Below are 26,356 nucleotides of genomic sequence, written 5' to 3'. Positions count from 1 at the left end.
TGGATATTAAGTAAATTAGCCCTTTCTCTGATATATGAATAGGAAATGTGTTTCCCATATTGTTGTTTGTCTTTCGACTTGGTTTATGATGTTTTCTCTCCTGCAATTTAAAAATTCTTATGTAATTAGTTTTATCGGTTTTTTAGATGGCTTCCGTGTTTTACTCAAAACTTAGAATAGCCCTTTCTACTCTGAGATGATTTTTCTTTCCTTTCCTACCATTATCGACAGGTGTATTAACATCCCCCACTATGATTTTCCCTTTTCTCTATTTCTACTTTTAGCTGTCAGTTAAAAAATTAAAAAACAGTTTTTATTTTAATTTTTTAATTTTATGTTTTAAGCTATGTAATTAGATACATCCAAATTTAGAATTGTTACATCTTCCTGGTAGGTTGACTCTTTTGGCTTTACACATTTCTTTCTTCATCTCTATTGCTCTAAAATCTACTTTTTCTGATATTCATAAGTCACGCCAGCATTTTAGTTAGTGTTTGCATGGTGTATTTTCTTCCATTTTGTTACTTTCAAGCTTTCTGTGCTCTTTTTCTTTTTTCTCTCTCTTTTTTTTTTTTTTATGGAGTGTCACTCTTGTCACCCAGGCTGGAGGGCAGTGGTGCGATCTCAGCTCACTGCAACTTCCACCTCATGGGTTCAAGCGATTCTCCTGCCTCAGCCTCCCAAGTAGCTGAGATTACTGGTGCCCACCACCATGCCCAGCTAATTTTGTATTTTTAGTAGAGATGGGGCTTTATACCATGTTGGCCAGGCTAGTCTCGAACTCCTGACCTCAGGTGATCCAACTGCCCTAGGCTCTCATAGTGCTGGGATTACAGGCAGGAGCCACGGCACCTGGTCTCTGTACTCTTGTATTCAGGTTCTGTATCTTGTAAGCAGCATGTAGTTGTTAGGTTTTCTATTTTTTATTCAGATCAATAATATATTTTAATTGGAATATCTGATACTTTAACTTATTGACTGATATTTAGTTTATACCTATCTACCATCTGAGTGTACAATTTCTATTTGTCCCAAATTTTAATGATTCTTTTAAAAATCACTTCCTGTCTATTTTGGATTAATCAAGTATTTTTTATTATTTATTTTCCTTCTTCTGTTCTATTCATTATTCATAAGATACGGCAAGGCTTCTCTTCAAACAGTGTGCTCAACCTTTTATTCTTTAATTCCTAGTACCCCGCCCGCTCTCTTTCTTCTCCTTTTCTACTTTCTGACTTTACTACATGCCCAGGCATGCCGCAGCATCAGTGGTGTTATCAGCACCAGCTCACATTCCATTCCGTGTTTAGGAAAAGACTGGCTCTCCAGTTTGCCATAGATGACCCCTTCCTCCTCTCCCATGTCTCCCATTACGCCTCCATCTTATCTAAGAAAGTTTAAATGTTTAGCCAGTCAGGTCTAGTTTAAATTGTGCAGTCCAACCCCAGCCAATGGGGAAAGGACACGGGGCAGGAGTCTTGCTAGGAATAAAAACTTCTAGTGTCTTTTGTTCTGTGTGCTCTCGTGGTAACCAGCCATATGGGAAACACCCTTCTGCACAGAAGTAAATTTGCTTTGCTGAGAAATCCTTTGTCTAAGTGCCCATTTTTCCTTACGACTCTGAGCCTTACTTCTAACGTTATTGTTTGTACATAGTTTTTGCTATCTCTTCAGTGGTCACTTTAGAGATTATAGCACACATTCTTAGATTATTCAAGTGTCAGCATTCATACATCAGCATTTCTACCACTTCCAAAGCAATCCTGAAACCTTAGAAAACTTTCACTCCATTTATCCTTCTCACCTTTTATTGTTAATGTCATCATGCATTACTTCTCTGCTTGTAGTTTAGACCCCACAAGACGTTATAAATATAATAATATTACCCTTTCAGATCCTCCTGGTTCTTTCCTGCATTTTTATCTTTCAGTCATCCTGCCTGAAAAATTCCTGTTCACAGTTACTGTAATGTGGGTCTGCTCATGTTCAATTTGCTCAGTTATTATCCAGAAATGTTTTGTTTCACTTTCACCTTTGAACAATGTTCTTCCTGGTCTAGAATTCTAGGCTTGCAGTGATTTTCTTTCAGCCCTTTAAAGATGTCATTCTATTACCTTTAGTTTCTTCAACAGCTCTTTTATGAGAGTTTTCAAGGAATCATTTTTAAAACATTTCGTTCAGCTTTTCAGGTTGTTCTCAGCAGGAGTATATGTCTGACACAGCTACTTTGTCCCAGATGGAAACAGAGGCCCCCATTCTCTCTCTCTCTCTCTCTCTCTCTCTCTCTCTCTCAATGTACTTCCATCCTATAGGACCAGATCCTGTACCTCTGGAGGAACCAGGCCATGCTCAAATTTATATTATTTTTATAGTTCAAAATATACAGAAAGACAATTCATCCCACCACGTAACTGACTTTCTAACCCTCTGAGGCCTTTTGTACTTTTCTTAAATCCCCTAGGAGTTAAGAGACCTGGACTAGGAAACACAGATAGAGACACAGAACGCCCTGAGCCTCTGAGGTTTGCCTGGGCATCGAATCCCACCAGAAGGGCCCCTGGAGCCCTCTCACCTGGAAAGGGGCCACTCCTCTGGGCCCCATGCATGCTGGGCTGTGCCCAGTCATCACTGACATCACCAGCCACCAAGCAGCCCACCTCCCTCCCTGGTGGGGCGCACCGTCAGGGCTACTGACCCTTCACCTTCACATTCTCAGCACCTGGTGCAATCTCCAGCACAGGGGAGGACTCACTGCATCGTGAATAAATGAATGCTTGAGAAGTAAAAGTATCAGATAAAATCGGAAACATTTAGCAGAAAGAACCAAAAAGACGTGATGGCCAATTGGATATTATTTGCAGAAGAAATGGAGACTTAGATCAGATGTCTAGCTGGGGTGACCAAGGACTTAGTGAGCAATCAAGAAAATACACTGGAAGCGAAAGCAGTGCTCTCTGCTTCTCACACAGCAGTGCTGTCGCGGGTGGCTGTGCTTTCTGCGGAGGAGATGCATTAGGTGTTCTGGGTTAGACTCACAGGGTCGCAGTGTTCGGGATAAAAGCAAATGGAGATGGGAGGCCCCATACGGGGATCTGGGGCCTCCCTAAGTGCCCATATGGAAGAGGGGGTGCACAGCCCCCTAGGAACTACTGTGAACCTGATGGCAAATGGCTCACACCACTGTCCACCCTTTCCCATTTGCCACTTGCTCTAAAGCCCTTGAGGGGGGACTTCACGCAACAGAGCGCGTGTGGGGAGTCACTTCTAGGAATGTTCCACCCTCACGCCATCACTGACTGGGGTTTCTCGAGCCTGGCATTCCAGAAGCCACAGCCACCCAGACAAGCAGAGTCCCCTGGCGACGGCCCACAGACACTGGGATTAGGATGGATGGATCTCTCCTGCAGCCAGCATAGGCCCCCGTGACACTCTATTTCCAGACATTCTACCCTGTCTACTTCAATATTATGCTCTGGAGCCAAAGGAGGTGATGGTATGTCAACAGACCCAAATATAGACTCTGGACTTCACAAACTGAACGGCATCTCATAGGACTAAACATGAAACTCACACTAATAAGAGTTCTCTAGGTTTTAAACACAAACAAGGAAGGGGTGGGAGTTGTTGACACTCCAGCTGGGACAACAGGCCAGGGACAGATATAAAAGCCAACATCCTTGAGCACCTAACACACACACTCACTCACCCACTCACCCACTCACCCACCCACTCACTCACCCACTCACCCACCCACTCACTCACCCACTCACCCACCCACTTACCCACTCACCCACCCACTCACTCAACCACTCACTCCCGTCTCCTCCAGCTCAACCCCCAGCATGGCCGCGTCCACCATGTCCGTCTGCTCCAGCAACATGAGCTACGGCAGCCGCGTCTGCCTTCCTGGTTCCTGTGACTCTTGCTCTGACTCCTGGCAGGTGGACGACTGCCCAGAGAGCTGCTGTGAACCCCCCTGCTGTGCCCCCAGCTGCTGTGCCCCGGCCCCCTGCCTGACCCTGGTCTGCACCCCAGTGAGCTGTGTGTCCAGCCCCTGCTGCCAGGTGGCCTGTGAGCCCAGCCCCTGCCAATCAGGCTGCACCAGCTCTTGCACATCCTCGTGCTGCCAGCAGTCTAGCTGCCAGCCGGCTTGCTGCACCTCCTCCCTGTGCCAGCAGTCCTGCTGCGTGCCTGTCTGCTGCAAGACTGTCTGCTGCAAGCCTGTGTGCTGTGTGCCCGTCTACAGTGGGGCTTCTTCTTCATGCTGCCAGCAGTCTAGCTGCCAGCCAGCTTGCTGCACCTCCTCCCCCTGCCAGCAGGCCTGCTGTGTGCCCGTCTGCCGCAAGCCCATCTGCTCTGGGATTTCCTCTTTGTGCTGTCAGCAGTCTAGCTGTGTGAGCTCTGTGCCCAGCCCCTCCTGCCAGGCGGCCTGTGAGCCCAGCCCCTGCCAATCAGGCTGCACCAGCTCCTGCACGCCCTCGTGCTGCCAGCAGTCTAGCTGCCAGTCAGATTGCTGTACCTCCTGCCCCTGCCAGCAGTCCTGTTGTGTGCCTGTCTGCTGCAAGCCTGTGTGCTGTGTGCCCACCTGCTCTGAGGATTCCTCTTCATGCTGCCAGCAGTCTAGCTGCCAGCCGGCTTGCTGCACCTCCTCCCCATGCCAGCAGTCCTGCTGTGTGCCTGTCTGCTGCAAGCCCGTCTGCTGCAAGCCCATCTGCTGTGTGCCTATCTGCTCTGGGGCTTCCTCTCTGTGCTGCCAGCAGTCTAGCTGCCAGCCGGCTTGCTGCACCTCCTTCCAAAGCCAGCAAGGCTGCTGCGTGCCTGTCTGCTGCAAGCCTGTGAGCTGTGTGCCTGTTTGCTCTGGGGCTTCCACTTCATGCTGCCAGCAGTCTAGCTGCCAGCCAGCTTGCTGCACCACCTCCTGCTGCAGACCCTCCTCCTCCGTGTCTCTCCTCTGCCGCCCCGTGTGCAGGCCCGCCTGCTGCATGCCTGTCTCCTCCTGCTGTGCCCCCACCTCCTCCTGCCAGTCCAGCTGCTGCCGTCCAGCCTCCTGTGTGTCCCTCCTTTGCTGCCCTGCATGCTCCCGCCCGGCATGCTGCGGCCCCACCTCAACCCAGAAGTCCAGCTGCTGAGTGATCTCCTTAAGATCATCCAAAGCCGAGTGCTCACTGCCCCCTGCACCCCTGGGTTCTTTACCCTTGACGGCTCTCCACATCCCGCTCCTGAGCCCTGCAGTGGGCGTCAGTGGTCAGCTGGCCACCCAGTGTGCACTTCTCCTCCTAGCAGCAGCTCAGCTGTTTCTCCAAGTCTTGACTTTCCCCCAATTACCCAGCCCTGCCTCCCCAGCAACAGGTGGGCAGTGACCCAGCAAAGTCAGTGGGTCCTCCCAGGCCGTGACCCGGTGTGGGGAGAAACGAGGGCAGACACGTATCCGGTGTGGGTTTCTCGTCACTGCCCTGGCCCAGTGGCGAGCTCTGCTCCTCCCCTGCTGTGGGCCTGGGCCTCTTTCTCTGTCTTCCCTGACCATGGGAACAGGTCAGACCCTTCTAATAAATTCCTTTCCTAAAAAGTACAACTGGAATTCATTCTTGTTGTTCACAACCAAAGACCCCTGCCTGATGCCCCCTACCCATGGGTGGTCCTGGGCTGCTCCCACGCCACGAGGTCCCTGTCCTTCCCAGGTGTCCTGGCAGCCCCGCCCCACCCTCACCACAGGGATGTCTGAGGGGTAGGCAGGCCTGAGGGATGGGAGAGGTGAGTGATCCAACAGCAGCGCCTGCCCTGGGTGGAGCTGCCCTGGGGGCTCCCCGGAGACTGGGTTGTGTCCAGCCCCTGGCTCCAGAAAGGAAACCCCATGGCCGTGTGTGCAGAAAAGGTCCACACAGTGGGCGTCCTGAGGCCTGCTGGCTGGTCTGGCCTTTGGCTAGAATATGGCAACTGGGATTTCCGAGGGGCTTACCCCGCCCCACTCACTGGGCCTGAGCTGTTTGTACCATGTCGTTTAGGCAGACACTCCCGTCCCCGCGGGGAGTCTCTGGAATTCTGGCGCAGCCCAGGCAGAAGCTGCTCATGTGACCAATCCCTGGGTACACCACCAGGCAGGGCGTCCCCAACGTCACACACGCAGAGTCCCAGCCGCTTGCAAGGGGAGTAAGGGGGGTCCTGTGTGACCCCTGCCCCGGGAGAGGCCTCCAAAGCTGAGCTTGGTGCCCCTGGACTTGGTCCCAGGCATCCTTCTCTTGGCTGATCTTTCTCAGTGTCCTCTCCTGTGGGAACTCACAGCCGTGAGTACCATGACCTCTGTGGCCTGTGTCCTCCTGGAGAATCGCCACCCTGAGTGGCCTTGGGGCCCCAGGGTGCCCTTCCCAAGTGACGACAATGCTGTCCTAGGACAGTGCTGGGCACATTTCTGGTGGTGCTTCCTTTGACTCCTGCTCCAGACGGGGTGGAGACAGAGGAGGAGGCTGGGTGAGGCCAGGCCATCGTGGGTTTCACGAGGAGCAGAGCCGTCCTGCGCCTGCAACAAGCCATCCCTCCCCTGTGGTGGCCACAGAGGCTGTGACCTGAAACTCTGGCATGGGGCTGGAGCACCAGCAAGGAATAAGCCCCCACATACCCCACCTGGCATGAGGGCTGCACCCTAAGTCGGCAGCCAGGCTTTGCCTCACTGGCTTTCCTCTGGCTGTCCAGGAGGCACCAAGAGGACCATGTGGTGAGCCCCCCAACTACAGGCACCTGAATCCCACAGACAGCAAGACGGAGGGGCCTTGCTCAGAGAAGCACGTCCTCCTCTGCGCATCCCAGACTTGGCTCTTCCCCCAGGGCATGGCCCCAGCAAGCATCCAGGCATGTGAGCTTCTGTGCAAACACACCCCCACGCCCCGGGTGTGAACTTCAAGGGAGGTGTGCTGTGGGGGAGAAACATCAAGTTCCTTTCCAAGGTGGAACTTCAGAGCCTCGCGCAGAGGAAGGGCGCACCAGGGGGCTGGGCGGAGAGAGGAGGCCTCCTCCAAGGGGCCATTCTCAGCTGCACCACAGAAGCTGATGGTGGCTGAAACTGCCCTTTGTCACCTGGACATTCACTATTTGCCCCTTGTCAACAATGCCTACTGCCATCCTTGGTGAAAGAACCAATATCTCATAAAAAATGCAAAAGGCACAAATCATTAGAGAAAATGTTGACAATCTTGAATGCAGTAAAATGCACACAAAAGCACAAGCACACAACCAAAGTTCCCACCAATCCCATCCAGAGAAGTCACCTGTGGGGCATCTTGGGTAGTCTGCGGGTTCACTGTCTCCCTCCTGGGCACATGGGCTGGCAGGTTCCAGCCACTTGCAGTTAGTTAGGGGCCACACGATGAGTTTCTATTGGTTAAACGTGCATGAGGAGATGTTTGCCACTTCCCGGCCACAGGTTCTGGGAGCCCTGCTGCCTCTCTTCCTTGCCAGGCTATCTTGGAGGCTCCTGTGCCAGAGTGGGTCCACAAGGTAGGGGCACAGCATGCTTGGATGGCGATGTGAGGAGTGGGGAAGGCTTTGTGGGCTTAAGCCATTGACGTGCTGAATTCTGTTGGTTTCTGAACCAGCACTGATTACCTTCACCAACAGTATGTAACAAAGGATTCAAATTCAGAATTTATAAAGAAAACATTAAAAGAAATTACTAAAAGAGATGGAAATACTCAATTATAGGATAAGATGTCCAATGGCCAAAAATCATAGGATAAGATAGCCAATCTCACTGACGATCGAGACACCATGCACAAAAATTAACTAGGGGTGAACCCTAGACTTAAATGTCAAAGATAAAATAATGAGATCTCTATATAAGATCACATCACCAGCAGAGACAGTCTCACTTCTTTCTTTCCTATGTTAGTATCTTTTATTTCTTTTTCTTGCCTAATTGCTCTGGCTAGAACTTCCAGGACAAGAGTGGGCATCCTTGCCTTGTTTTTGATCTTAGAGAAAGAGCTTTCAGCTTTTCACCACTGAGTATGGCATCAACTGTGGGCTTGTTGCATATGGCCTTTATCACGATGAGGTGCATCTCTTCTATATCTATTTTCTTGAGAGTTTTAATCATGAATGAACGCTGAAGTTTTTCAAATGTTTCTTTTGCATCTATTGAGATGATCGTGTGGTTTTTGTCCCTAATGTTAGTGTGATGTATCACATTTATTGATTTATGTATGTTGAACCATCCTTGTATCCCTGGGATAAATCTCACTTGATCATAGCAAATGATCTTTTTAATGTGCTGTTGAATTCAGTTTGCTAGTCTTTTTTTTTAGGATTTTTGCATCTATATTCATCAAGGACATTGGCCTGTAGTTTTCTTTTCTTGTAAAGACTCTACCTGTTAGTCTTCAAACTGTTAGGACTGATAAACAAATTTAATAAAGTTGCGAGTTACAAAACCAACATACAAAAATTAATAGCATTTCTATATACTAACAATGAACAAGGATCCAAAAAAGAGATAAAGAAACAATAGCATTAAAAAGAGTTTAGAAAGATATTTAAGCAAGGAAGTGAAAGATCTGTACACTGAAAACTACAAAACATTGATGAAAGAAATTGGAGAATAAATTGGAGAAGACACAAATAAATGGAACAATGTCCCATATTCATGGATTACAAGAATTAATAGTTAAAATGTCCATACTACCTAAAGCTATCTACAGATTCAATGCAATCTCTAACAATTTCAATATCATTTTTACAAATACATAGAAAAGAACAATCCTAAAATTCATATGAAACGATAAAAGACTCTGAATAGCCAACAGTCTTGAGTAGGAAGACTTTGAATAGTCAACACAGTTTTGAGTAGAAAGAACAAAGCTGGAGGCATCACACTCCCTAATTTCAAAATACTTTAAAGCTATTGTAATCCAAACACCATGGGACTGGCATAAAAACAGACATATCAACCAATGGAATGGGACAGAAATCCCAGAAACAAACCCAAGTGTTTGCTGTCAATTGATTTCTGGCAAAGGTGCCAAGAACAAACGATGGGGAAAGGACAGACTCTTCAATAAACGGTGTTGGGAAAACTCAATATCCATGTGCAGAAAACTAAAATTGGACCCTCATCTTACGTCATATGCAAAAATCAACTCAAAATGCACTGAAGACCTCGGCATAAGACCTGAAATGTGAGACTGCTAGAAGAAAGCATAGTGGAAAATCTCCATTACATTGGTCCAGGCAATTATTCCTTGAATAGGATCCAGCACACCCAACAAAAGAAAACATAGACAAATGGGATTGCATCAAACGAAAAGCTGTACAGCCAAGGAGACAATCAACAGGGTGAAGAAACAATCCATGGACTGGGAGAAAAAATCTGCAAACCATATATTTGATAAGGGGCTACTGCTCACAATAAGGAACTCAACCCAGTAGCAAGAAAATAAATAACCCAGTTTAAAAATGGACAAAACAGCCTGGCAACAGAGCAAGACCCTGGCTCAAAAAACTGTAACTACATAAATAAATAAAAATGAGCAAAAGACCTAAACAGACATTTCTCAAAAGAAGCCATTTAAATGGACAGCAGGTATATTTAACAATGCTCAACATCACTGGTCATCAGGAAAACGCACATTGAAGATGCAATGAAACATCACCTCACACTTGTCAGAATGGTTCTTATCAAAAAGATGAAAGCGAACAAGTGTTAGGGAGGATATAGAAAAGAGGGAAGTCTTGTACACTGTTGGTGGGAATCTAAATTAGTACAACCACTACAGGAAACAGTATAGCGGTTCCTCAGAAAACTAAAAATAGACCTTTCCTATGATCCACAAATCCCACTTCTGGGTTTATATCTAAAATAACTGAAATGATTCTGTTGGGGAGAGGTCTGCATTCCTATGTTCACAATAGCCTAGGTATGGAATCAATCTAAGTCCATCAATAGACAAATGGATAAAGAAAATGTGGCATATATACACAACGGAATACTATTCAGCCATGAAAAGGAGAAAAATCCTGTCATTTGTGACAACTTGAATGGACCTGGAGGACATTATGCTAAGTGAAATAAGCCAGGCACAGAAAGACAAACGGCATGATTTGTGTCTAGAATCTAAAACTGTCAAACTTAGAAACAGAGAGCAGAAAGGTGGGTACCAGAGGCTGGGGGCTGCCAGAGGGGAGGAATGGGGGAAGGGAATGTTGATAAAAGGAAACAACAATTCCATCACACTGGAGGAAAAAGCTTTAGTGACCTGTTGCATTGCATGGTGACACATAAAAATAATGTGTTGCATACTTCAAAATTGGTAAAAGAATACATTTTTAATTTACCAGAAAAATGGTAAGTTGGTAAGATGATGGTTATGTTAAGTAGCTCGATTTAATCTCTTTTTTTTTTTTTTTAGACAGAGTCTTGCTCTCTCACCAGGCTGGAGTGCAGTGACATGATCTTGGCTCACTGCAGCCTCTGCCTTACGGGTTCAAGCGATTCTTGTGCCTCAGTCTCTTGAGTAGCTGGGACTACAGGTGTGCGCCACCACACCCAGCTAATTTTTGTATTTTTAGTAGAGACAAGGTTTCACCATGTTGGCCAGGATGGTCTTGATCTCCTGACCTCATCATCCACCTCCCTTGGCCTCCCAAAGTGCTGGTATTACAGGGCTTGATTTAATCTTTCTACAATGCATGCATAGATCAAAACATCACATTATAGATCAAAACATCACATTATACCCAGTAAATACACACAATTATTATTTGTCAATTTAAAAATTAGTAAATAAACAATAAATGAAATAAAAATAATGAAGCTCTAGAAGCACATATAGGGGAATGTCTTCACGATGTTGTGGTAGGCAAAGATTTTGGGAACAGGAGGTAAAAATGCTACACATAAGAGAGTAAATTAGTAAATCGGATTTTACCACAATTAAGAGCATCTCTTCATCAAATGATACTATTAATACCCCAACACATCCATAACCATGACTCAAATTGAAATAGACGACCAATACCGAGTGTCAGCAAATGTGTGCAGGAAATGGAACTCTCCTACATTTGCTGGGGTGGGAACATGAAATGGAACAATCCCTCTGAAAAACAGTTTGGTGGTGTCGTAAACATGACACACACCCCCTTCACATGCCCCACACACTCCACCTCCTATGTGTTTACCCAAGAAAAGTGAAATCATATCACAAAGACTTGCTCACAAATGTTTAAAGAAGCTTTTGCCACACAAGCCATGTGTCCATCGACACATGGGTCAATTGTACTATAGAATTTGATTTATATGAAATTCCAGGAAAGACAAACCTATTTGAGATACAGAGGAAATCAGTTGTTTGCTGGGGCAGAGTCAGGAGGGGTGGGGATTGATCATGAAAAGTACACCTGGAAACTTGGAGATGATAGAAAATCCAGATCTTGCTTGTGGTAGTGGTTACATGAGTGTATATTTTCTCAAACCTTATCAAATGATAACTTTAAATAGGTACATTTTACAGTATGGAATCATACTTCAATAAAACTGACTTTTTAAAAACTTTATTTTTAAACCCCAGACTTGGATGAGTTATCTGCAATTCCCATATCCATGGTGCACTAAAGTCAGCATGCCCTGGCTCATGAGAGCTAATGTGCACCCCTCTCTTCCCATCTCTGTGTTAAGTGATGTTGTCTTGGTAGCCTGGATTTAGCTGGGTTGGGAGTATTCACATGTGGACGTTGGCAAATGCAGTCAATCAGGACTTCTGTTTTGGTTTTTGTTACAAAAACAAAAGCCAGTTATTGAACATTCACTGACACATCGCAAATATACAATCACTCATATTCAGAATACGTAATAAATTTCTGCAAATCAATAAGAAACACAAGTAGCCATATTTTAAAAAGCAAGCAAATGCCTTGAACAGGCACTTCACAAGAAAAGATATCCAAGGTTTAATGAGCAGCTTTACTCATCAGAGATATGCATATTAGTGCAACAGTGCAATATTCCTACACACTTTCCAAAATAAACCAATTTTAAAAGACTGATAAACCTCATTTTGTAAAGATACAGAATAAATGGAATTATAAAATCAACTAGTGGGGGTGTAAATTTCTTTAGAAAGTTGTTAGTATATGCTAAACCAACACATGCCTATCTATGACTGAGCAATTCCACTTTGGGGAGCACAATGAAGAGAAATTAGTAAAAGTATCAATGAAAAAGTTTACAAGAATTTTTCTAGCAGCACTATTAATAGCAGCCAAAATCTGGAAGTAATCCAAATCTCTAACACCGTGAAAGAGAATGGACAAATAATACATTGTAGAATTTAATGCAATGGGGTAGCAAAAAAAAAAAAAAAAAAAAAAAAAAAAAGAGTGATGTACTGATGCATGCAGCAACAAGGTGCTTCTCACAGATATTGTGCTGAACAAAAGGAATCATAAAACAAAAGAGCTCCATAGAACAGGCAAAGCTAACCAATGATGAGAGAAGGTAGAACAGCAACTAATACTTAGGGAGGAGGGGTCAACAGAGAGACAGCACAAGGGATCATTTAGGATTCTGGAAATGTTCCACAACTTCCCCAAAATATTCTAAGGGGAAACAATTCCACCCAGATTATATCCAACTAAGCTATCAATCAAATAGAAGAGCAGAATAAAGGCATTTTTAGTCATGCTATGGCTCAGAAATATATCTTCCTTGCACCCATTTTCAGAAAGTTACTGGAGGATGTGCTCCACCAAAACAACGGCATAAATCTAGAAAGAAAAAGACAAGGCATCCAGGAAGTAATGGAGCCAACATCGGAGAGAGATGAACGAAAATTCAAAGACAAGAGTGAAGGGAGATCCCAGGAAACCTGTGTACCAGGCTGAGGGAGCAGTCAATAGAGACTGGTCCACAAATAAGAGAGTTCTGAGAGAGATGTTTCCAAAAAATAAATGAAGCTAATAGATTGTTATATTTGAACCTCTTGAGTGGAGCATGGGGATGAATGAGTCAGAGTTTGGGGAGGAGCAATTTTTAACTCCAAGAGGGGGAAAACATAAACAAAAACAAAACATGTACAAATAAGGAAATTTAATCTGGTTCCACTATTCAGACTTGGCTATGAACAATACTTACTTTATTATAATATACATTCTGAACACTGATTTAACCAAATATTGATATTTTACTGCCCTTGCCTTCTGAGGATGGGAAGAGGGGAACTTTTCATGGGCCTGGTGATAAACAAGAGAAAGTACTTTCCTCCACAATAGAAAATCAGATCATATCTGAAATTGAAAATGCAAGAAATAACAGAGCATATGCATTGTTTAATAATTCTGAGATAAGCAGAACTAAGAAGAGCATCTGGGATGGGCCTTGAGAGAGATGTACACCAGGGAGAGGGGGTTGTTAAAGGTATTCAGTTTTATAAGGAAAGCAGAGCATAAAAGTTTGAAAAATTTTCAGTCTGACTATGCAATAGAAAAGAAAAACCCATTTTCTAGGGAGAAATTCAAGCTGGATGCAGAAATTTGCATAAGTAACAAGAAGCCTAATGTTAATCCCCAAGACCATGGGGAAAATATCTCCAGGCCATGTCAGAGACCTTCATGGCAGCCCCTTCCATCACAAGCCCAGAGGCCTAGGAGGAAAAAGTGGTTTTGTAGGTCTAGGGTCCCCATGCTGTGTACAGCCTGGGGACTTGGTGCCCTGCATCCCAGCCACTCCGGCCATGGCTGAAAGGGGCCAATGTACAGCTCAGGCTGTGACTTCAGAGGGTGGAAGCCCCAAGCCTTGGCAGCTTCCATGTTGTGTTGAGCCTGCAAGTGCACAGAAGTCAAGAATTGAGGTTAGATTTCAGAATATGTATGAAAACACATGGATGCCAAGGCAGAAGTTTGCTGCATGGGCGGAGCCCTCATGGAGAACTTCTGCTAGGGCAGTGTGGAAGGGAAATGTGGGGCCAGGGCCCCCACACAGAGTCCCTACTGGGGCACTGCCTAGTGGAGCTGTGATAAGAGGGCCGCCATCCTCCAGACCCCAGAATGATAGATCTACTGACACCTTGCACCATGTGCCTGGAAAAGCTGCTGACACTCAATGCCGGCCTGTGAAAGCAGCCAGGAAGGAGGCCACAGGGGTGCAAAGCCACAGGGGTGGAGCTGTCTGAGACCATGGGAACCCACCTTTTCCATAAGTATGACCTGGATGAGACCTGGAGTCAAACGAGACCATTTTGGAGCTTTAAAATTTTACTCCCCTGCTGGGTTTTGGACTTGCATGTTCCTGTAACCCCTTTGTTTTGGACAATTTCTGCCATTTGGAATGGCTGTATTTACCAAATACCTGTATCCCTATTTTATCTAGGAAGAAACTAGCTTGTTTTTGATTTTGCAGGCTCACAGGTGGAAGGAACTTGCCTTGTCTCAGATGAAACTTTGGACTGTGGACTTTTGGGTTAATGCTGAAATGAGTTAAGACTTTGGGGGACTGTTGGAAAGGCATGATTGGTTTTGAAATGTGAAGACATAAGATTTGGAGGGGCCAGGGACAGAATGATATGGTTTGGCTGTGTCCTTGCCCAAATCTCAACTTGAATTGCATCTCCCAGAATTCCCACATGTTGTGGGAGGAACCCGGGGGAGGTAATTGAATCATGGAGGCCGGTCTTTCCTGTGCTATTCTAGTGATAGTGAATAAGTCTCATGAGATCTGATGGGTTTATCAGGGGTTTCTGCTTTTGCTTCTTCCTTATTTTTTCTTGCTGCCACCATGTAAGAAGTGCCTCTCACCTCCCACCAAGATTCTGAGGCCTCCCCAGCCATTTGGAACTGTAAGTCCAATTAAAACCCTTTTTCTTCTCAGTCTTGGGTATGTCTTTATCAGCAATGTGAAAGTGGACTAATACAGGGGCATCCCCACCAGAGTTTGCAGATGGAGCAGGTGGGGGTGGCAGGGTGTGGAGCCAGGGGGGCATTCCCAGCCAAGACACCCATTGTTCAGTGGAGCAGGACTCTGGGACAGGTGGAGAGCATCTGCTGGCAAAACACACCCCACCCCGGCACCAAATACCCCAATAGCAAAGACACACAGGCAAAGAGAGGAGGAAAGTGGGGCCGGGTTTTCCAGACTCGCCAACTCATGAACTGTTAGACTCCCAGCTCCACCAGCAGACATTCAGCATCATTGTGTGTATTTGCTGGGCACAGACACCTGCAAGTGGCCAGCATCACCCAACTACATGCAGCAGTCCTGGGACCACAGTAACATCCCACAGCAAGTAAACTAATTAGGGTTGCCTGGAGGCAAAGTCTCAGCCACAACAAGGAAAAGGAATGCTTGTGAGACTCCTGTGAGGAAAATACCCAGGGAGTGTATAAAACCTCAGCAGCCAGGGAATGCAAACACACACACCTCACGCCAGCACTCACACCACCCATCCCAGCACCCACCATGGCTGACACCTGCTGCACCAGGACATATGTGATTGCTGCATCCACCACGTCTGTCTGCTCCAGTGACGTGGGCTGTGTCAGCCGAGTCTCCTCCCCCAGCACCTGTACCGGCTTCTCCTGGCAGGTGGACAATTGCCAGGAGAGCTGCTGCGAGCCCCCCTGCTGTGCCCCCAGCTGCTGTACCACTAGCTGCTGTGCCCCACCCCTCTGTCTGGCCCTGGTCTGTGCCCCAGTGAGCTGTGAGCCCAGCCCCTGCCAATCAGGCTGCACCAGCTCCTGCACACCCTCATGCTGCCAGCAGTCTAGCTGCCAGCTGGCTTGCTGCACCTCCTCCCCCTGCCAACAGGCCTGTTGTGTACCCATCTGCTGCAAGCCCATCTACTGCGTGCCCATCTGCTCTGAGTCTTCCTCTTCATGCTGCCAGAAGACTAGCTGCCAGCCGGCTTGCTGCACCATCTCCTGCTGCAGACCCTCCTCCTGCGTGTCCCTTCTCTGCCGCCCCGTGTGCAGGTCCACCTGCTGCATGCCCATCTCCTCCTGCTGTGCCCCTGCCTCCTCCTGCCAGCCCCGCTGCTGCCGCCCGGCCTCCTGCGTGTCCCTCTTCTGCCACCCTGAATGCTCCTGCCCGGCCTGCTGAGCCCTCTTCTCAGGCCAGGAGTCTAGCTGCTGATGGGCACATCCACTAGGGCCAGCCGGCTCAGGTCCTGACCTGGGTTAGGTGGCTGCCCCTACCTGAGACGGGGTCCCCGTGTCTCCCCTGTGCTGAGGTGACCTCCCCCTCCTTACTCCCAGGAGCCTCCATCGTCGCTGTTCCCCAGCTCTTGCCTCCCAGCAGGTGCCCACCTGCCTGCTGGGTCTCCTGTCCTCCCTCCCAGCTTCTCTGCCCTGGGTCACTTGGCCTCGACTTGAACCTGTCAGCACCTCCTCCTGCTCCCGAATAAACTCTCCTTGGTCACCTGATTCTCTTTTCCTGTTGTGCTCCTGGGGGGACACACGGTTTTGAGCTGACATTGGTCTCTTCCAGCCATGACTGTTTCTAGGAGTGAGTGACTGAACCTAGAAGTCACAGGGGACAGTGGCCTAACTCCTCCAGGGAGGTCACCAGGTGGGACTCATGGCCATGCCCAGGAAGGCTCAGTACTGGCTCAGTCCCCATGCCTGGGTCTTCCTGAGCCTGGTCATTCACTGCCGTGCCCTGGGCTGTGGGGCTCTCCAGGTCCCAGGACCATCCTACCCACTGTGCCACCTGGGAGAGCTCACCCTGCAGAGTCACCTGCCGGGAAGCTGGTCTGGGGTCCGGGCACCGTAGCCTCTGGACCTGGTCACTGCTCCTGTGTGCCGCCCACTGGAGGGTTCTGCCCGTTTAGCAGCAACGCAAGGGGAGAGTGAGGGGTGCTGCACCTGCACAGGAGACAAGGGGCTCGATGGGGACAAAAGCATCATGGGGTAGGTGGAAGGACATGCAGCATTCCCCAAGGATCTTGATGGAGACAAAAGCATCATGGGGTGGGTGGAGGGATGGGATAGGGGTGGAATGCTTGCTGCTGACTGGGACATTCCCCAAGGCCCGCCGCCCCCTGCCCCTGAAATGCACATCCTGCATGTCGTTTAGGTGCATGACTTGTGATTTTCAAGGCTTGTCCCTAATCTCTCCCAGGGCAGACCTGGCCAGGTTCTTCAAGGCCCTGTGGCTCTGCTCCCCCGACCTGGGTCAGGGGTCCACACGGCTCCAGCTCAGGCCTCTCCTCCTCCCACCCTGCCCAGAGGCATAGGGACGGCCCCTGCTCTGCTGGGCTTGCCTATCCCGCCATAGGTCCCTCACCTGGTGACCCCATGAGCTCCCTCTCTGGTGTCTGTTGGGGTGCTTGGTGTCTGTCTCTGGGGACCTCAGCTCCCCCATCTTGCTCTGTGCACAGCGCCAAATCCCCACCTCTCTGCTTTGACTGATTCACGATCGTGCGGCCAGCATCACTGCCCCCTCCACAGGCATTCAAGCCCAGCGCACGGTCTGAGCTGGGGATGGCTGTCCGCACTGATGTCAGGCAGCTCTAAGTTGGCCTGTGTCGTGCATTTTGTATCACCTCCGTGGGGACAGCACCCAGAGACATGACCAGTAGTCACAGTGGCTGGAGAGAGCCCGGCTCTAAACAGGCACCCTCCCCAGGGGGGCTGTTGGGTTGGGTCCCTCGCAGACAGGGAGTCCAAGAAACCTCTGCTATTCATGAGTGACCAATCCCAGGGCCCGGGTGAGGGTGGAACAGAGCCCCTGATCTGCCCTCCTCTCCTCCCAGTTCCAGGCTCGGTTCCTGGTAGGGCCATGCGGCGGGGCTCCTGGACGTTCCTGCTAGTCCCTCTCCCCTCTGACGGGGCCTGCCTGGGGATGTTGGGCTGCAGGGACCATCACCAGCAGACAGTTGAATGCATGACAGACTTCTCCAATGAGACACGGAGAGCAAGAGTTCAAGAAAACGCCGATGTACTTGACTCCATAAACAGACAGTAACTTCTCTATGCCACAAGACCATAGCAGAAAACCAGTGAAAAAGGAAGCCACGGAGTGAGAGAAGACACTGAACTGAGAAGATTTCAATGAGACAAAAGCATAAACTCCCAGGAGGAAATAGGCATGGACAGGCTACTCCCACGCAGTGGCCCAAACGGCCCTGGAACCTGAGACATCGGCACCCCTGGAAGGCAGGGTCCTGCCGACAGGAACCCCAGGCACCTCACCCCACCTGTCCCGGAAGAAAAGGCTGTGGAATTGGGGGATTGGCACCACTGCTTTGGGAAGAGGCGGGGCCGTATCTTACCATGTGGGAGGCCCTCCTGGACCCTGCCATCCGCAGTGCTGAAAAGTCTCCGGCGCATGTACGAAAGCGACACTGTTTGTTACCATGAAAAATTAAAAACCAGCTAAATATCCATCCACGAGGGAATGGAGGTGAACCGAGCCAGCGCCGCACCACGGGGAGGCCCTGAACGAGGGCCGTGCGCTCACCTGAGCCGCACACACACCGGAGCGCCAGTGCGCAGGCTGCGGGCGAAAGCCCAGGCCGTGCAGGTGCCAAGCGAGGCAGCGCTCTCTGGCCTGGGGACATGCCTCAGCAGTTTGTCTAAATAAGTGGATGGGATCCTTCCTCTCAGCGTATTTTCCAGAGACATAGCTGGGGGATTAAAGAAACTTTTATCGTAGAATGAATGACAGCAGGGATCCCACCACCCAGATTAACCAGATGTCATTAATTCTATGATAAAAGGTTTGTTTTTTAAAACATTTATTCTGGTTTCTGTGGAACCATTTGAAATTCAGTGTTGTACCACATGGCGGCGCTTCCCCCGGGGGCCTCTGCAGGTGCCTCCTGGGAACGAAAGCCTTCTCCCGCCTGCCCACCATGAGTGCAGCTGAGGACGGCCAACTTCTACATATATAGTTACCAAAAGAAGCAGAGCGTCATGCAACAGTCGTATCCACATTTCCCAAAAAGCCCCCAAACTGGAATCAGAGTGGTCTGTGCACTGCCCTGGTGACCCTGACGTTCTCGTCTCATTTAACCCAGGAGCGCCCTCCCAGGACCAGGTCCTGAGCATTCTGGACGCTGCTGTGAGGTCTTCATCAAGGAAAACACTCCCATGAGACAGGTGCTTCAGGCAGGGCCACCAGGGACGCCAAAGCCACTGTCAGGAGGTGCTTGAGCAACAAGGTGTCCCTTGTAGAGCCACATCCCCCAGCGGAGGCCACACGGAGAGACCACCCCATCTCCACAGATACGGGTCGGCAGCGCCTGGGCAGAGTGCAGTGTGTCAGCCAGGCCTCCCGATGGGGCTTCCTATGTGTCCGTGCATGCACGTTTAGGCTCTCCAGTCCAAGGCCGCATCCGTTTGATGCAGACAAAGGCAGCTGCCCCACATCCCTGCCGGGGTCACCTCTGCTCCAACGACACAACAGCAGGGAACAAACCGCAAGGGAGGTGGATGCTCTCACGGTGCCCTTTTGTCTCTAAAGTGGGGAGAGATCTTACAATTCTTTTTCTCTGCCAGGACATTGCCTTGGGGGTGGGCCTCTCCCTTCTCCACTCCACACCACCTTCTACACGGCCACAGACACGAGGCTGGGACACTGGCCCAAATGTCACAGGCATGCAGCCACGGGGCTCTTACCTTTCAGAGCCCGTCAACCCCCAACCCGGGGTCCCCAGACCCTCACCATGCTGCCTGGCCCTGCCTCCTTCTCCTCCCTGCCAGGTGCCTTCCAGAGTTTCACAGCCTCCTCCTCCACCTCCCACAACTCCTCCAGTCCCTGTTCTCAGATCAGTGGGGCAAGCCTGGCTTTGTGTACCTGGAAACAAGACCCTGGTCAGCATCCGCTTCGAGAGTTCTGCTCAGCAGTGAGAACGAGACACCACGGCAATGCAGCTGTGCACCACACACCTGGCTCAGCGCAGGCAGCGCAAAGTCTGCGGTGTGACCACACCAAGCAGCCCTACGGCAGCAGGTGTCCGCCCAAGCCTCAGCCTCTGCTCTAGCCATACCTGCCCACTCAGGTGTATTTTTTGTCTGACTTTTGCTCCTGGGGCCGAACAGCCCAGCCAATTCAACACAGCCCCAAGGCTGTGCTAAAAATTCCTAGGAGGAACACATGCCACAGCCTAGACACCCACCAGGAAAAGCAACCAGGAAAGGAAGGTGCAGTGGGGAGCCCTGGCAGAAAACACACATGGGGGGTCTCTAAAACCCCAAAAGCCCCATGTACCTCACTCACTCACCCACTCACTCACTCACGCCTCCCCCAGCTCACCCCTTCCGCACCCCCAGCATGGCCACGTCCACCATGTTCATTGCTCTAGCACTCACACTGACTCCTAGCAGGTGGCAGGCCCCAGCTGTGCTGGGAGGTGAGACATGGGGGGAGACTTGGGCTCCAGCTATCCCAATGCTCAGGGAGTTCCACTCATGGACAGCTTGGGCATCCTGGCCTCCTGTGCATGCTCACAGACACTCAGGGACACCCTCTGCTCCAGCCCCAGGCTTGCCGCTGGGATGCAGAACAGAGAACAGAGACACAGCCTCCGGAATTCCCTGTGCTGGGCTGGGTGGGCGGAGGGCCAGTGGGAACAGGAAGGCCCCAATGGCAGAGGAAGCCCGGGACAGCGTGAGGACACATGCAGACCAGAGGGCAAGAGAAACACACGGACACACAGGTCCAGATGTAGCCAGATGTGGTTTCAAACAGGATGGAGCCAATCTGAGAACAGACTCCTAGAAATGCAACTGCAGGCAAGGGACGCTGGCGAGGTGTGGCTGTCACCAGGTTGCCTGCAAGAAGCCCTGAGTCTTTACTTCTTAACAGCTACACAATCACAATGTCAGGGGCACACATTATTCTTTCTTTGCCTATTTAATAAAGAAAAATATCTTAAGGTTTTCTTCAGCTAGGTGCACAGTGTTCCAAAGTGTGGACACGCTGCACTTGATGGCTGCAATGCCAGGTGGATGGCCCTGAATGTCTCTCCAGTTGTTAATTATTACAAATGACACTTCTGCGGGTGTTTCCACCATATACCTTTCCACACTCAGGTACGTGTTTGCCTAAATTCCTAAAAGTGGCACTTCTAAGCTGGAGTGTTAGCAGATTTTGAATGCACAAAGATACTTAGAAATACCCTCAAAAAGAGTGTCCAAACTGCCTGCTAAGACCGATGACAGAGGGAATGGTGCAGTGGGTAACTGTAAGGGCCTGTCCCTCCACGGAACATCGGAAACTGGCAAAACAAACAGATATGGTTGGACTTTGTGTCCCCACCCAAATCTCATCTTGAACTGTCATCCCCAGGTGTTGATGGAGAGACCTGGTGATTGGATCGTGGAGATGGCTTCCCCCATGCTGTTCTCGGGATAGTGAGTGAGTTCTCACCAGATCTGAGAGTTTTTTGGGTTTTTGTTTTTGTTTTTGTTTTGAGACGAGTCTCGCTCTGTCACCCAGGCTGGAGTGCAGTGGCCGGATCTCAGCTCACTGCAAACTCCGCCTCCCGGGTTCACACCATTCTCCTGCCTCAGCCTCCCCAGTAACTGGGACTACAGGCACCCAACACCACGCCCGGCTAATTTTTTGTATTTTTTAGTAGAGACAGGGTTTCACCATGTTAGCCAGGATGGTCTCGGTCTCCTGACCTCGTGATCCGCCAGATCTGACAGTTTTATAAAGCAGTTTTTCCTGGTCTCACTTTCTTCTCTCTCCTGCCACCATGTGAAGAAGGTCCTTGCTTCCCCATTGCCTTCCGCCATGACTGTAAGTTTCCTGAGGCCTCCCCAGCCATGTGGAACTGTGAATCAATCAGAGCTCTTTCTTTTATTAATTACTCAATCTTGGATAGTATCTTTATAGCAGTGTGAAAAAGGACTAATACACAAACAAAAACAAACAGACAAACACTACCTGGTAAAATCAACTTTATCTGAACTCTGGAAAGCAGTCGAAGGTTTGCAGCAAGCAAGGGAACACACAATCAAGTAAAAGCAACAGAGCCCAATAGGAGAGGCTTGTGGATTTTAACTTCCCCTTGCCCCATCCCCCATCCCCAGCTGGGTGGCAGTCAGGAGGACAGCAGCCGGCGTTCCTGGTGTGGGGTGCTGCTGCCAGGGAAGCAGAGGGGACCTTGTTTGCAAGGCAGTGCAGTTGTCTGTTTCGACCTGTCTGGCGGCTCCCTGAAGGACTAACACACAGGGCTTGCCTTATTGCACCAACTCAGACTTTCTCAAGGCAGAGGAACAGCTATATGCAGGGTGTGTGTTACAACGTTTAAAGGTAAATGAACAAGTCACTGACACCTAAGTCAAAAATGATCAGTTGGGAAAACATTGAAAACTCCCAAAAAGCCTGGGAGGAAAAGCTGGGAGATGACATGCTTTGAGGAATAAGGGAGTTAGAAGATTCCACATATTTTTAAGAGTCCAGAAAGCCCCCATGCATGTCTATGACATGGCTCAGAAAAGAGCTGAGAAGCTCTCAATGCTCACCTCTGGCTGAACTTCAGGTGCTGAGCAAGCAGGAAGTGAAGGTGCAAGCAGGAAGTGAAGGTGCAAGCAGGAAGTGAAGGGGAAGGCAGAGTTGCAAACTCCCCAGCTGAGTGCTGAGGGTGTGGGACAACACACAGAGCCCAGCTACAAACCCTAAAGAAAAATATTTTTTGTTTCCAGGGGTTTAATGAACTCTCTGTCAAATTACTGTCTCAGCACTAAGCTAACAGAACAGTGAGCACACATGATGAAGAAACTATTTTTAAAACTGACAGAAACAAACAAAAACAACCACAATCCACAACAATCGGCAACAGCAAAACTGCTCAGAGGGAGGAGAACCTGATACCCAGAAATATCCCACTGTAATAGTCACTGTCCAGTTTTCACCAGAGGCAAGTGCCATGCAAAAGCAGCAAGAAATATGAGCTACTCATGAGGAGGAAATGCAATTAATGGAAAATCTTCCTAAGGAAGCCCAGAATTGGACTTACTAGACAAAGCCTTTCAATCAACTCTCTTAAACATGTTCAAAATACTAAATAAAATCACAGACAATGAATTAAGATAAACCAGGAGAATAATGCCTTACCAAATAGAGAATATCAATTGAAGAGATAGGAGGAATTTGAAAAAGAAATTAAATAGAAATTCTGGAATTGGAAAGTACAATCACTGAAATAAATAACTCATGATATGGTTTCAACAGCAGATTTTAGCATCTATAAGAATTAGTGAACATGAAGATAGATCCATTAAAGTATTCTAGTCTGAGGAGTAGATGAGAAAATGAGTAGCAGATGAGAGAATGAAGAAAAAAACAAATCTGAAAAGACCTGTGGGACACCATCAAGCACACAAACACACTTAGCAGGATTTCCAGTTGGAGGGGAGACAGTGGGAGCAGAAAAAATAGTTGAAGAAATAATGGCCCACACTTCCAAAACTGAGGAAACACATCAATCTAACTCAAAGAGATTCACATAGAAACACAGTATAATCAAACCCTCAGAAGTCAAAACAAAGAGAGAATCTAGAAAGCAGTGGGACAGAAGACTAACAGCGGATTTCTCATCAGAAACCATGGAGGCCAGGAGGCAGTGGGATGACATATTTAACATGGTGGGTTTGGGCACAGGGATAGGGAGCACCCAATAACCAAAAAGACGTCTGCATCTGGCAAAGTGATCCTTCAAAAGTGAAGTAACACATTTTGAGGTAAATAAAACCTGAGAGAGCTCATTGCTGAAAGCTGTGCCTTACAAGAAATGCTAATTCAGGCTGAAATAGAAGGGCAGTAGATAGTAACCTGAAGCAATATGAATGAAGAAAGATCAACAGCAAAGGTAGCCATGTTGGTAGTTTGTGTGTTTATAGGAGTTTCTCCATTACATCTTGGTTATCTAATTTGTTGGATACAAATATTCATAGTATTCCTTTATAATTATTTTTATTAATGTAAGGTCAGTAGTGATGTTCCCATTTTCATTTACGATTTTAGTTATTTGAATCTGTCTTCCTTTAATCAGTCTAGATAGAGGTTTGTTAAATCTGCTGCTCTTCTCAAAGAACCAACTTTTTGGTTTACTGATTCTCTCTATTGATTTTTAAAATATCTATTCCATTTATCTGCGCTCTAGGCTTTATTTTCTACCTTCTGCTAAATTTGGATTCAGTTTGTTCTTTTTCTGGTTCCTTAAGGTGTAAAGTTAGATTAATGATTTGAGATGTTTCTATTTTTTTAATGTAAGCATTCATAGCTATCAATTTCCCTCTATGTACTGCCTTCATTGCATCTCATAAGTTATGGTTTACTGTGATTTCTTTTTCTTTCCTTTCCAAGAGTTTTCTATCTTCTCTTTGAATTCTCCTTTGACTAATTTGTTGTTTCAAAGTGTGCTATTTAGTTTATACATATTTGTGAATTCCAGCTTTTCTTTTGTTACTGATTTCTAGTTTCTTTCCATTGTAATCAGAGAAGATACTCTGTATGATTTAAGTCAATTTAGATTATTGAGGCTAATTTTGTGACCTAAGGTATAGTCTAATCTGAAGAATGTCCCATGTGAACTTGAGGAGAGTGAGTTTTCTGCTGTAGTTGGGTTGTGTGCTTTTGCATATATCTGTTAGACCTAGTAGATTTATGTCATTTTTCAAGTTCTGTATTTCCTTATTGAATAAAAATTTAGTTCTGTTATTTTATACTTTTTTAATTAGAGGAATGGCTTATTGAAGTCTCAAACTCTTATTGTAGAACTGGAACTGTCTATTTCTTTCTTCAAGTCTGTCCATTTTTGCTTCATATACATTGGTGATCTGATGTTAAATGTGTATATATTTATAATTGGTATATCTTATTGATGGATGGACTTTAATCACTACATAATGTCCTGTGGGCCCAGCCCCTGCTGATCAGTCTGTATGACAGTGGCTTCCTCATCAGGCTCCTTTCCCGGCCTGTGACTTGCCCCTCCCCAGTAGGGCCATCATGTCCCCAGGTCACCATGTGGCCCCCAGGGCAGCACATAACATTCCTCAGTTGCTCTCACTAGAGGCCAATACTTCAGGCCTCACTTCCTAAGGTCTGGAAAATTATGGCAGCCTAATAAAATAAGCTGACAAATTTAAGACTGGTATTATTTCTCTCCCAGGTGTTTGAGAACATTCAGCAGTGAAAGTACTTGGGTCTGTAGTTGGCTCTGTAGGAAAGCTTTTAATTTTAGATTCAAGTTATTTAATCAATATAGGATATTTGTATTTTTTTTTTCCTGTTGTGTGGATTTGGTGTCTTGACAAATAGTTGTGTCTCCACCAACGCAATCAATACATAGACTCCTCTCATCATCCCATAAATTTCCCTCATGGCCCTTTGTAGTCATTCCATATCCCCATCCTAGCCCCTGGCAGCCACAGATATTTTTTTGGTCCCTTTACTATTACCTTTTCCAAAATGTTATACGCATGGAACCCCATGGTGCTTAGTATTTTGCCATATAATAATTGACTTAAATAGACCCTTCACTAAAGAGCAGATACAGATGGCAAATAAATACATGAAAACACGCTCCACATCATGAGTCATCAGGACAATGCAAACTTAAACCCCAGTGACTCTCTCTATACAGCTGTGTTGACTAAAGTAACAACATACCTGCTGTGCAGACTGGCAAGAATGTGGGGCTTTGCTGATACGTTTGAGCTTAAACCTCCCATCTCACTTTGGTTTTTGCTTATGCAAGGAATCTACTCCCTTTTATCTCCTTGCTTTACTGTTTGTGGATCTAGTGTTTTGAGATTGTTATTCCACCATGTTCCGTTCACCATATTAGTTCCTAGGGTTGCCACAGCAAATGACACCAAAAAAGTGACTTATAAGAGTGGAAATGTATTATCTCGCAGTTCTGAGGGCCAGGCACCCTGAAATGAAGGTATCCACAGAGCCAGGCTTTCTCTGAGCTCCAAGGGAGAATCTGTCCTTGCCCCTTCTAGTTTCTGGTGCTCCCAGCAAACCTTGGCGTCCCTTGGCTTATAGCTGCCTCACGCCAATCTTTGCCTTGGTTGTCATATGCCTTCTTCCCTTTGTGTGTGTGTTTGAACTTCCTTCTCCTTTCTCTTATAAAGACACTAGTCATTGGATTTAAGATTCACTATAACCTGGTATGACGTCATTTTAACTACATCTGCAAAGACCCTATTTCTATGTAAGGTCACATTGTGAGTGGTATGGTTTGGTTCTATGGCCCTGCCAAATCTCATTGTGAAATGTGATCTCCACTGTTGGAGGTGTGGCCTGGGGGGAGCCATCTGGGTCACGGGAGTGGATCCCTCATGACTTACTGCTGTCCTTGCGATAGTGAAGGGGCTCTGGCAAGATCTGGTTGTTTAAGTGTGTAGCACCTCCCATCCT

General features: G+C 47.7%; 3 protein-coding genes across 7 annotated transcripts in view; 2 read left to right on the top strand and 1 right to left on the bottom strand.

Annotated features, from left to right (window-relative positions):
• TSPEAR (thrombospondin-type laminin G domain and EAR repeats) overlaps positions 1-26,356 on the bottom strand; it is a 216,983-nt gene that overhangs the window by 101,492 nt on the left and 89,135 nt on the right. The window lies entirely within an intron of this gene.
• On the top strand, positions 3,834-5,569 carry LOC105555523 (keratin-associated protein 10-4). 5 transcript variants are annotated; one of them, XM_012002502.1, is made up of 3 exons: positions 3,843-4,034; positions 4,065-4,326; positions 4,807-5,569. In XM_012002502.1, exons 1-3 carry the CDS (start codon positions 3,843-3,845, stop codon positions 5,127-5,129), a joined length of 777 nt encoding a protein of 258 aa, XP_011857892.1. In that variant the 3' UTR covers positions 5,130-5,569. The 5 variants fall into 5 exon arrangements, with proteins under 5 accessions (XP_011857889.1, XP_011857890.1, XP_011857888.1 ...); XM_012002499.1 differs by having other exon boundaries at positions 3,834-4,618; positions 4,766-5,569; XM_012002500.1 differs by having other exon boundaries at positions 3,834-4,673; positions 4,833-5,569.
• LOC105555573 (keratin-associated protein 10-8-like) lies at positions 15,434-16,072 on the top strand. Its single transcript, XM_012002593.1, has one exon. The coding sequence runs from the start codon at positions 15,434-15,436 to the stop codon at positions 16,070-16,072; it is 639 nt and encodes a 212-aa protein (XP_011857983.1).

This window comes from Mandrillus leucophaeus, unplaced genomic scaffold (genome assembly GCF_000951045.1).
Source record: "Mandrillus leucophaeus isolate KB7577 unplaced genomic scaffold, Mleu.le_1.0 Scaffold69, whole genome shotgun sequence".
Taxonomy (NCBI): Eukaryota; Metazoa; Chordata; class Mammalia; order Primates; family Cercopithecidae; genus Mandrillus; species Mandrillus leucophaeus.
Note: the sequence above shows the minus strand (reverse complement) of the source record. Positions and strands in the feature narration are given on the sequence as shown.

Coding starts and splice junctions, on each gene's coding strand:
- LOC105555573 (XM_012002593.1), top strand. CDS start 15,434: ATGGCTGACACCTGCTGCACCAGGACATATGTGATTGCTGCATCCACC.
- LOC105555523 (XM_012002498.1), top strand. CDS start 3,843: ATGGCCGCGTCCACCATGTCCGTCTGCTCCAGCAACATGAGCTACGGC.